This window comes from Pipra filicauda, unplaced genomic scaffold, assembly GCF_003945595.2.
Source record: "Pipra filicauda isolate LSUMZ 115617 unplaced genomic scaffold, ASM394559v2 scaffold141_size4267151_pilon, whole genome shotgun sequence".
NCBI classification, from domain to species: Eukaryota; Metazoa; Chordata; class Aves; order Passeriformes; family Pipridae; genus Pipra; species Pipra filicauda.
This window is the reverse complement of record NW_024103896.1, coordinates 2,002,807-2,014,850: the sequence shown is the minus strand read 5'-3', so window position 1 is coordinate 2,014,850 and position 12,044 is coordinate 2,002,807. Positions and strand designations below refer to the sequence as shown.

Genomic DNA, 12,044 nt, shown 5'->3' with positions numbered 1-12,044 from the left:
GGGAGGAGAAGGAAATATCCTTAATACTCAGACAGCTCAGGAGGTGAGTAGAGGGATGGAGTGTGTTGCCTGTGGGGGTGAAGGCTGGAGAAGGGAGACTAATCTCTTTCTGGGGAAAAGTAAAGGGCAGGTGAATAGTAGCAGCCCTTCCTTGCAAGGAGCCTCTAACCAGTGGGATGTGCAACCTTCTTCTTGTTCATCAGGTGTAGCAGCAAGGGCCAGCCTGTGCCAGGCTTTGCTGTGGGTGAAAGGATTGTGAGCACACAAAGGCTCCCTGTAAAAAGCAAACAAGCTGCCCAGGGGAAAAAATACAAGACTGACAGACTATAGGAGAAAAACCAAGAGAGCTTTTACTGCCTCTCTTCCACCCTCTCATGGTCAATCTCCCTACCGAGCACATGAGGAGCTCTGTCCAGAAGATGTCACCTTGCTGACAGGGGCCTGTCACACAACAGTACTTTTTCCTCATTCTGTGTGCAGTCCTCTTCCACAAAGCAGCAGAGATCTGACTGCCCTGCATTAATTTCAATGGCATGCCACAGAAAGTCCTACCTAATTTAAAATCTAGTCTTGATTTATGGATTTTTATGCAAAGGGATTCAATCACAAAGTCAGTATGCATTTCCAGGAGTTTTATTACCTTCAGAATTAAACATGCTGAGCTCTAGTCTTTCTGTACAAGCTTACAATTATAATCACATCAGCTTGCACCAAAGCTATTGCTTACCATAGTATGTGAATGAATTGTCTGCTGAGAAAAATCACTCATGCTGGACCAAACATTTCATGTCAAGATGCTGTCAGGTGTATGATGTAGAAGCTCTGGCAGTGTTTCATAGCTGTATCAAGTCTCTGGCGTATCACTTGGATCAGGCCTAACCACTGTGATAAAGTGGGTGTCTGTCTAGTTCATCACAAGGGAGTGCTTAGAGAGCCAATGATAACTGCGGTTTCCTACTATGTGCTGTACTAGAAGCAACTAGTTTTCAAGTTTTATGATGTCTTAAAACTTTTTCTGTATTGCCTTCCCTGTGCTCAGTGATTTGAGTATGAGTAATGTTGTCTTTCCCTTTATTTCTTCTACATAAGCTATAAATGCAGATTTACCAAGGCAGAAAACATTTCTTACTCCTTTTCCACTTGCCCCAAGGATTCATCAAGTAGGATTTTATTTGCAATAAATAAAATCTTTTCAACAGGCATAGCATTGGTAAATACAGGTGCAGGCACAGGCCGTCTCACTTGGCCTCACTTCGGAGCCCTGCACTATCCTGAATGAAGCAACCATGGTGCAGCTCTGGTACACTTGATTTGCTGTCAAATGCAGGGCTAAAGCTCTGCTGGGTAAGTCATCAACAGTTTGCAAAGTCCATATGGCTTCTGCTGTTACTCTCACGTCCCTTTGGCTGTGCCAAGAAGCCTTGATTATGGAGCTGTTTGTCCCTTACAGTGCAGCATTGCTGTGTTGGGCAGCAGTGGTGTCACTGGCACCACACTTAACAAGTGACTCCATTTGCAGGCATGATGTTTGTGGTTACTTTGGTCAGTGAATCACAGAATGGTTTGAGTTGAAATGATCTTACAGATCATCTTGTTCCAACCACCCCTGCCATGGGCAGGGACACCTTCTACCAGACCAGGTTACTCAGAGCCCCATCCAGCCTGGCTTTGAGCACACTGCCAGGGATGGGGTAACCACAACTTCTCCGGGCAAGTATCTCACCATCTGCATAGTGAAGGATTTCTTCTGCATATCTAAGGTAAATTTTCCCTCTCTCTCTTAAAAACATAATCAATTTATCAATTAAACATCATCAAATTGTGATGTCTAATTCTGCTCCTTTTTGCCTCTTTCTTTGCTATAACTAGATTTTCCTTTCTCTTTTATTTAACTTTCAGGGACTGTGGGGATCTAGGCTTGGACTCATAAGAAGAAATCTTGAGCCTCTTTCCACTGCCATCTGCTGTTGCAGCATCCTTAAACACTGGGAAGAACTTTTGGGGTGTGCTTTAGTAACTTGCAGGGTAGGACAGTGAAAAGATGGTAATTTAGGGTCTCCAGAGCTGGACTCCCTGGTCTTATGTCAGGCAAGTCTTTGAACCTGTGCCTAGGTTTTCTCAACTGTAAGGAGTGAAAAAAACCAAACCAACAAACCAATGCTGAGTGGAAAAAGCTTCTTTATAAAAGTTTCTTTGTAAAGGGAATTCACCTGTACAGACTTGCTGCTTGCTGTTTTCTTTGGTCAGCCTGCAGTCTGAGTACACCCATACCCTTGCAGGAGAGCCTGTACCTCATTTATACCCTGCTCAGCTGCAGAAGCAGCTTGTTTGATTTCAAATACTCTTCTCCTTCCCATCCCTCAACGGGAAATGCATTCGATTAGAAGGTGCAGAACTTAGGGTAGAGACTGAGAATCTAAAAAGGTTTACCTATATGCTTTGTAATGGTGATCCATGCTAAAAATAGTAGGTAAGGTACAAGGTGGCAAAAGTAAATGCCCTCATACTTCCCCAAGTTTCCTGAAATTAATGAGCAGGTACATAACTATTTCGTAGAAGAGATATGAAGGCACACAAAGATTACAGCTCAAATTCCAAAGGTGTTTTTTCCATCTATCCCAAACATGGTTTCTGTTGGCTGCCTTAGGAAGGTCCTGCCCGAATTTGGTGGTCTGTGTGGATGCCCCACTGAGGTACCTACTGTGAGACTAGGGGACTGTGAAGTTAGAGAAGCCTTTCAGTCACACATGAAACACTTCTAGCCTTGAATCCAACAATGATCAACAACATATAGTGAGTAAAATACATAGGAACAAAGTGAGCACAAAATGATACATTCCCACAATACTCTTCTAACTTACAGCAACGTCTGCCTCTCAGGTTTCCTAAGGCAGAAGTGCTGTCTTTATAACCTGAAAGTGCTTCAGATACTAGTATTGATACAATTTGTTCCTTGCATGCTGAGACACAAAACTTTTCTGAACAAACACTGACTCTGGGGCTTAAGTAGGTGCAATAAAAATGAGGTGAGGCCTCAAACACAGGAATGCAAAAATGTCCACCTTGCAGCTGAGAATGAACCAAGTAAGACCTCCCTGTCACCAGTCACAATGTGAATGGTGCACATTCATTTTATGCCTCAAAAGAAAAAATAAAAAGTCGCAGCAGGTACTTTCAGGTCTGCATCTGGTTCTACAAGTGTGATGGTGCATCCTCTCTGGCCCCTTTGAGCTGCACTATGACCTTAAAAACACTCATTTGCAACAAAATGTCAGTTTTTCATGCTGACGACATCCTGTGCTACCAGATTCCCACACCCTTCTGCAGGACCTGACATACAAACTTGCAGCAACACATCCAAGATTTCTCTATTCAGTGACCCTAAATGCAGCTGTTTAAGGGTGAGGGATATGGAAGACCTCAAAACAAGGGAAAGACGCTGTCAGGAATCTGCTACTAGCAGTCTTTAACTTGAAAAATCTTACAGGAAAACTGGGACCTGCTACCAACCTCTCAGGATGGTGCCCTCCCCCCAGTTCAAGGCTGTCACAGATCCAAACGGGCTCAAAGACAAGGCGCTCATATGGCATTTGAAATTTTTCGATGAAAATTTGGCCTTTCTCCAGAGAGTCTCATCAGGTAATAAGCTGGAGTGGACATGGACTCCAGGGCTGCTCTTGTGATGAAAAGACAATAGTGCAACATTAAAACACTCCACTTTACCTGTACTCGATAAAGTGAGATCTATTCAATACTCACATATTTACAAAAGTTTTTATTGCACATCCTCGAGTTAATTTACAATAAAATAAAGTAACTGCAAGCTTTGATTTTCCCCATTTCTGTGGTACAAACATCTGCAAATAAACACAACTCATCTTAGCAAGACATATGCCAATAGGTGTATAAACAATTTAGTTCTTAAATAGCTCTTTTATCCTGCTGGATCCTTCCCAGAAGTTTAACAGAAATAATTAAAAAGAACACAGCATTGAAATATCTTTTTTCTAGTATTTTGGCTTATTGGAAAAAGGGGTCCGTGCTTGGAAGAACAACTCAGGAGACCAGCCAGTCGGCCTTTCCAATATACCTCCTGAATAATTTCCACTTGAAAGGCGATTCTTGCATTCTGAAGGGGAACAAGTTTCCAGGACTGTATCTTTCAAAAACAAGGCATTGGTGACACCTGCAGATAAAGGAGTTCTTACAACACTAGCTGTGTCCCCAGGGCTTAGTCTCTCGTTTTGGGCAAAATTTTCATAATCTTCACTGTTCTCTCTGCTTTCAGGAACAGGGTCCCTGCCAGTGTGCCCACAGGTGGATTGCAAGTCAGTAGCCCAGCACATTCTTTTTAAATTTAAAGGCACAGTTGGATTATGCCTTTTGTTTGAAGAGGGAGGGATCCACTCCTCAAAGTTGGCAGGCAGTTGGCTGTTAAGGAACTGCTGTGAAGCAGAGCTACTACTTTCTTTGTCTTCCCTGCTACTTGGCCCCCCACGTTTCACTAACTTGCCAGTAAGCTGCTGCAGCAGAGTGTTTTGAAAGGAAGACCTAGATCGCTTGCATTTGGAATGCACTTTAGTGGGATTTTTAGGGGTGAAGAGGGTGACAAAAGAACTTCTTTCCCCCCCTGGCCACACTTTCTGCAGAGGTTTTGTCACAGGAGTCGACTGTGAATAAGGAACAAAGTCTTGAGCACTAACTGAACTGCATTCTGAGTCATGAAAGGAGCAAGCTATGGGCGTACTGTGCTTACTAAAAGCACGAGGGGACCTGTGTAGGGATGAGCTCAGTTTTGAACTGTTACAAGGAACAGCTCCAGGACAAAGCATCAATTCAGGAGCTGTGACCTTCTCTGTCAAAGTATCTTCCTGTATTAAAGAATTACATGATTTATTTAGAAATTCTACAGGTTTTGATACCTCTCTTGCACTTGCATCAAAGAGATCAGCAGAAGCATTGTAGCTGCCTTCAGGGAAGACACTGTTCCATTGCACTTCCCGCCTTCTAACACTTTTGAAGGTATTATCTGACAGTATTGTCAATGGTTTTAATTCTCTTTTATATATCCTACTTGTATTGTGCGGAGTTGTTGGATCAGAGTCCCAGGCTCCTGTGAATGTAAGATCTGTTTTTTGGCTTGCTGTAGAAGAATAATTTTCTTTATTTTCACAAGCAGCTAAACAACTATCATGTGCAGAATGCACACAGGTAGCTGCCTTGTTCCTTTTTAAACAGAAGGTTTCTCCATGCAGACTAATAAAAGACCAAGATGAATCTGCAGTGTCACTATCTGCTTCTTTGGATTGCACACATCTGCTCTCAAAAACAGAAGGCTCTGATGTAACTGGTGAGGACAGTGACATAAGAGGTAGGTGGGGATTAGATATAAAGCAAGGTGATCCACATTCCTTAATGGTTGAAGAAAATACACCAGAGGAAGACTCACATTGTGGCACCTCATCACTTGGAGGATTTGACTGAAGACAAGCCAACAGTGTGTTCTCCCAACTATCATTTTCTGCTGGTGGCAAGAACCTCCCCGAGATGCTCCTTGGCAAATCACCAGCCACTGGGGTTTGCCTGGGACATGATTTGTTAAGATTTACACTCAACTTTCTATGTTCAAGAAGGGCATATCTGCCTGCATCAAGGCTGGGTGATGTTACAATATCCTTGCTGTCTTCTATTCTGGCTAACAAATCATTTAGGCTTTCTGAGAACGGGAGCTCTTCCCAAAGCATAGAGTCCACCTGAGACACTCCAGCTACAGTTACGTGATTAGGAGCCAAGGCACCTTTCTTGTAAACAAAGGAGTTGTGGAATTTTTCTGGGTAACAATAATTTCTACTATTAGTCTTCAGGCAAATGTGTTTCACCTCAGATTCCAAGGGATGTTGTAACAACCTGGAACAGTTTCCTTGTGAACATTCACTCCTTGGAGAGGGTACTCTCTCCAATTTACCAGTTACAGAGATACTGTCAATCCAACTAAGCTGAGAACTTAATTCATTATCCTTCTCTTTATCTCCTTCCTTCACGGAAGAGCTGCAAAACTGTGAATCCCAAGGAGTTTGATTGCTGAGGCTTACACTGCACAATTCTGCAGAGACGGTCCTCGCCTCTTCTTCATGCTGTTCACTCACCAGCTTTCCCACTTCCAGAGTGGGAAAGTCTTCCGCTGTTACCCAAGCAACAGATGAAGTAAGGCTGAAGGATTGTTGCCAGGACCCTAAAAAACTTTCTCTGCCACAAGACTGAACAAAACAGGAGTTTCTGTTCAGGCTAGACAAGCTGCTGAGCTCACTGAGAGGTTCATCCATTGGAGCTGATGATGCATCAGGTAAATACAAGGTGTTATTACCACTCCTGAGTTTTGCCGACTGCAAGAGATGATCTAAGTAGCTGATAACAGTAAAGCCAGTAACAGCAGCATTTGGCAGGAAGATCTGGCAAGCTGTAAGGTTTTTCGTACTTCTATTAGTTCTGGAACAGTTTTGCAAGATGCTGCTGGCAGCAGAACACCCTCCATCTTCCCTTGCACAACCCTGGGGGGAAAACAAAAAACCAACCAACTTAGAAAAAAAAATTAACATGCCTTTTAAGTCAGGCTTAAATTTAGGTCTCACTTTTTCTCAGGATCTGCAGGGAAGAGAATACAAAACAGTCTGTCACACAAAGCAGTCCCTGGGAAATAAGCACCGGCAAGGGCTATAAAGGGCATCACAGTGAGAGGTTCTTTGCTTGTTGCAATTACACAAAGTTTTGGAGCTGGAAAAACAACCAAGAATTGTAAGAAAGGACTTCACAGAAAACTTTTTCCTCTCTTTAGGGCACTGGATGCTTCCGGGCTTCCTCCAGTGCAGTTCAGTGCCAACAGCTCGCTGCCTCAGGCCAATGCTTTTATCCAGGAGGCACTGGGCAGCACTTGAAGCAAAGCACTCTTGTGCCAGATACTTGACTTGGCAGCTCAGCTATCAAAGCCAGCATGATATTTTCTATGCACTACCCCTGTGAAAGGGAAATAAGCTATAATCTTTATCTTCTCAGATTTTTATGGAGAGTAGTGTTTCAGAGGAGCTTCAGCTACAATACTTTATAAAACCTGCTTCTCTCTACACAGAAACTACAGATGAAAAATTACATTTAAAACAGAGGGAATTATCTAATATTTTAAGTGGATAAACCCTTTCTCATCTACCCCTCAAGGTCTGGCAAAGCCAGAGGCCAAAAAGCAAAAATAGTTATCTCTAACAACCCTCCTCCTCCCTGAATCTGTGTAAGGGTTGAGGCTGAAGGCTGTTAGCCAAGGACAACACCCTTCCAAGGCAAGTCTTAAAAAAGTGTGGTATGCTGACTGAGTTTTATCTGAGAGGGTACAACTGTAGGCACAGCTGAACACAACTACACAGAAATGTCTACAAACAAGGGCTGAGCAAATGGTCTTTGAACGTGTGTTTGATATGGCTGTTGATATGTAAGATTTGTAAAGGCATCAGGCACAGAGACCTGGTGAGTGGTTCCAGGCAAGTAAAGTTAATCCATTAACTCCTCCAACTTCCATTAATTAAGATGCTGTGCATTAGGAAAATCTAAGCTCAGATACAAATCTCATGATACCTGTGGGAGAGGAAAAACCCCTGCCAGGTAGTGTTTAGTTGACAGATTTCATAAAATGAATGTCTCACACCAGCACCACTTGAAGAGAACTCAGAAGACTGTTTCTGTGGAAGGATTACTAAGAACTAATATTTCAAAGTCTGTTCAACACATAGAAGAGCCACACATGCAGATGCTGTACTTTATCAACAATTTGAAACATGCTCTTAAATCCAAAAATATTAAAAGGGTGCAGGGGGATGCGTTTCTCCTTACATTTCAGACACTAGGAGACCACACAGCATGGGAAAGGTAGGGCAGTGCTTGGAAAGACAGTCTTGTTTCTTGCTCAAACCGTATATGGTTTTTTACAGACTCCAAGCTGTTACTGATATGCACAGGAGCTGGCACTGCTCAGGCTCTCTGAAAAGCACCCTGACAAGCTGTCAAGCTGACTACTGCCATTCAAGATGACTTTTGGATGTGACTCATCTGAAATAACACAGGAGTCTTGGGGAAAAGAAGCAGAAACCTTCTCATGTCCTAGCCTTAAATCTTCTCAAATTCCCAAGAGATGTTGTACATGATTCATTGATAACTCAGTCTATACTCCTTATTGGCTACAAAACCTGGTGAAAAAAACTCATTAAAAGAGAGTAACATGGATTAAAATTACCTTCAATCCAAATATAAATCTTTTTCCAATGAAACAGGTTTCCACTGCTTGAACTAATAATCCTGTAGGTGCCTCTGCATTTGTTTCTCCCGACAGCTGACTGAAGTCTTGAATATACCTTGAGTAAAAACATACAGAAGTACTGGACTGACAGAGGAAGCCCTACATAGTATTTGAGCTGTACTATAGTGCTAAAGAGGACACATATTAAGGAGAAAATTTTGTGGTAGTTTAAACTAAACATGGAATGAAAACAGGAACCTATGAATTCGACTGCTTAGTTCACTCAAATTGTTAGTGAAATAGAAGTAAACAAAACAACCACTCTGAGTAGGTTTAATACATTCACAATTTTTGAGTGTTCCCTGCGCGGTTGTGATTTTTTTGATGAACACAGTGACTGTATAAGGCTGTCAATATGCTGCTATTGCTTACACATCCTTCCTGCCCAGACCTCTACAGCACAGCAGTATCCATACACGGAAAAAACTGCTTTTCATGGCTGACAGCAGTACAGCAGTGCAGGGCAGAATGCCTGCCATGAGTATGTTATTTATGCTGCTAATATGGGATTAAAAAAGCATTTGTCCTTGAGCCAGTGATAAAACAAGGCACTGGAAAATAACAGACTAGAGAAAGAAGCAGGGAACGCATCTGAATATCCCATCCCAGCAGTTTCACATTTCAGAAAATCTGAAGCCTGTAATGTGCATTGTCAGGCTCTGAGGACTAACAGGCTTTCTCAGAAATCCCTTCTCTCTAAAGGAAAATCTGATCATACTAAAGAAAAGTCACAAGTGCATCCAAACTGTTAAAAAAACAAAACCCAGAGGCTCTATCTCAAATAAAGAAGAAAGGACACAAGGAAGAAGTCAAACCAACCAAACTGTGAAGCTCACTTAGCAAGTAGTAGCTGCCTTCAACAGACAAGTGGAGGATTTCTTCTACTACCTAGAAGCAATCCATCTCAAGATGCAAAGGTTTCAGAGAAAAAAAATAAAATCAAATTTCAGCATTTTCTCAAGGTGATTGGTACTAAGGAAATGCTGGAGCACTTCAGTAGCTTCTTCTCACTCATTTCCCCACCATCTAGGCTCATCTCAATTTTTTTAGGCTAAATAAAAAAGCAGCAGCTATATGGTCAGACAGAATCCATTCCTTACCTCTGCAGATTTTCTGCGGTGACCCCAAAGAATGGATCTAAGCAACCTCCAAAAACAGTGATGTCAAACAAATCACTAGTGTCAGCAATCTTTAGGGACAATCTATATCTGTAGCTTGCATCTTTAGCTTCACCTGTGCAGCCACATTTTAGACAATTAAACCTGACAAAAGACAGTAAAAGGATAAAAAAGATTGAATACATGAACTTCTGTTAATTACTGCTGAGGTAAGAAGTTACCTGCTGTAGTACTACTATAATGTATCAAATATTCCATCAAAAGCTGTAAGATGTTTTTTCTTCTTCTGTACTTCTTGAGGCATTAATCTTACCAAAGGCTCAGAGCAAGGTGTCCGTATCATGACAGAATGCCTCTGGTTTCTTTTACTAATGTATTAAATGCTACCCTCTTGTGAAATTGGAGAGTCGGTGGGCTTTGAGTGACTGTTGGAGTGTAATTTTCAATTCCCTGCACTCTGATTTTTCAAGTTTCATTCTGGGTTGGGATTTTTCATCCTGCAGCATTAGTATAAATATCTAGGTTTAAAAAAAAATCATCAGGACCCAGCACTGTTACCTTGTACTTCAGCATTTGAAACAAGAGATATCCCTGCTTTACAAAGTCAGCTCCTTCCACTCAGTGCTGACATTCAATGATTTACTGTTCTTCACCCAACACTGCAATTAGAAAGGAAAGCTCACACATTTCTGGACACACAGTCAGCGGAAGAGTCATACAGGACTACCTGGTGGGTTGCACATATAGAACGAGATGAAAAAAAATCAAATCAGAATTTCATTTAGAGGGGCTTTCAGTCAATGCTTTCCAACTTAAGAACAGCATAGAGGGACTGGACAGACTGTAGGGGATGCACTTGGAAGCCATTAACACACATCATTTATTCTGCTAAACTGTCCTTTGATATTGCATGGCACTAAATGCAATAGAATCCTCGGTCCACAATGATCTCCAAGCTGCTACTGGAATACAAAGAGATTCAAATAGTGATAAGCAACATAAATATCTGAAACCAGCACTTTTTTCTACAACAGCTGGATTTTCACCAATTTCCTTCAACTTGTGTTCAGCTAACAGAGATTCCCAAGTTAATGAAAAACAGTTAATGATCCCCAAAACAGGACATACCTCCTAGAATCCAGTATCAGCCTAGATAAGCAGTTTTGACAGGCAGGATAGATGAAGCAGGAATTCTGGATGGAAATCACAGAGGCAGCCAAAAGTCCCTTCACACTACTCATGTTCTCACAGCATCACCTGAAATGAGTAAGTTGAAATGATTTGAAGAGTTCTCATTTTATGAGATGTTAATATTAACTGCTTTTAGTTGGGTTGCTTGAACACTCTGAAAAGCAGCCCTCAGGAAAAAAATGACCATTGTTTGAATAATAACTCAATTAAAGTAACATCTATTATTACTCCTAATTAACTCTTTAAAAAGAGAAAAAAAAAAAGGATGAAGCTATGTAATAAGAAGGAAGTGTTCACGGTGTTGCACACTATTGCAGACAGATCATACAAATTCTCATTCGTATTTAGGGAATCTTTAGTCTAACCTTGAATGCAGCACTACGGCAAATCATTTTCTGATTTTTTTCCTTAATTTAGAGTGAAGTCACAACATGGGGTTAAAAACTGAAATGATTCTACACTTGTAATTCTGCAAACACTGGTCTTCAACTCAGAACTAGAGAAACAAAAGCTTACGGTTTTTTTTACCTGCACTTTTAAAAGACATTAGAAAAAAACAAAAACGCATCCCAAAAAGCAGAAAACACTGCAAATATTCCATTGAAATACAAGGGATATAACGCAGCGTGTAAGTGCTCGCGCAGGTTCTGGCAAGGGCAAAGAGGCTCAAGATCTGTAGCTCTATTCCTCTTTGGAAGAAATACAAAACTCGTTGTCTCGACACAAGTTAAAAGAGCACAGTACAAACAAATCTGTTTTACTTTAATTTTTTGTAATAAACAAAGCAACCCAAACCTCAGCGCTCGGCCGGGGAACCACGAGCCCTCCAGGTGCTCCCGCCGCGCTCGCTGCCTCTCGGCAGCCCGGCTCTCCCCGCGGCTCCCGCCGGTGCCTGGTGCCCTCTAGTGATCCTTCCGCCTCGCCTTCTCCCCGAGGAAAAGCAAAACGCGAGTCGCTAACACGTCTCACACCCAGTTTTCCCCCCTGAGCCTCCCCGCACGGGCCGAGGGGCGGGGCGGAGCCGGGGCTACGCTCAGCGCCCCCTGCTCGCCCCGGCACTGAGGCCACGGCGGAAGGGCGGAAGTGCGGGCTGCTGCGGGCCCCTGGTAGGGGCGGGACGAGGCGGCGCTCAGCCAATCGTGACTCAGCGCGACGGCAGGACGCCTCGGTTCGCCCAATCACAACGCACGGAGGGGTCAGAGCGCCTCCACCACGCAGCGCCGAGGTGGGCGGATCACGTGCTCCGCGCAGCCAATCGTTGTCCCCTCGCGGGAAGTCGCTCGCCCGAAACACCTGTTGAAGTGGCCTCAGCCAACCGCGAACGGGCGCGCGAGTTCATCCCCGACTGCTCAGCCAATCGGAAGGCTCCGCTGCTCAGTGCCGGCCCCTGCACGTGC

The 12,044-nt window shown here is 42.9% G+C and overlaps 1 protein-coding gene across 2 annotated transcripts; it reads right to left on the bottom strand.

Moving 5' to 3' along the window:
* Nucleotides 1-2,161: 2,161 nt before the first annotated feature.
* DDIAS (DNA damage induced apoptosis suppressor) lies at nt 2,162-11,723 on the bottom strand. Of its 2 annotated transcripts, XM_027712479.2 has the most exons (5): nt 11,443-11,723; nt 10,585-10,713; nt 9,439-9,600; nt 8,276-8,393; nt 2,162-6,548 (listed from the first exon to the last, which is right to left on the bottom strand). In XM_027712479.2, the coding sequence occupies exons 2-5, from the start codon at nt 10,695-10,697 to the stop codon at nt 4,008-4,010; spliced, it is 2,934 nt and encodes a 977-aa protein (XP_027568280.1). In that variant the 5' UTR covers nt 10,698-10,713; nt 11,443-11,723; the 3' UTR covers nt 2,162-4,007. The 2 variants fall into 2 exon arrangements, with proteins under 2 accessions (XP_027568280.1, XP_039234538.1); XM_039378604.1 differs by lacking the exon at nt 11,443-11,723 and having other exon boundaries at nt 9,439-10,418; nt 10,585-10,645.
* Between the last annotated feature and the right edge of the window lie 321 nt (nt 11,724-12,044).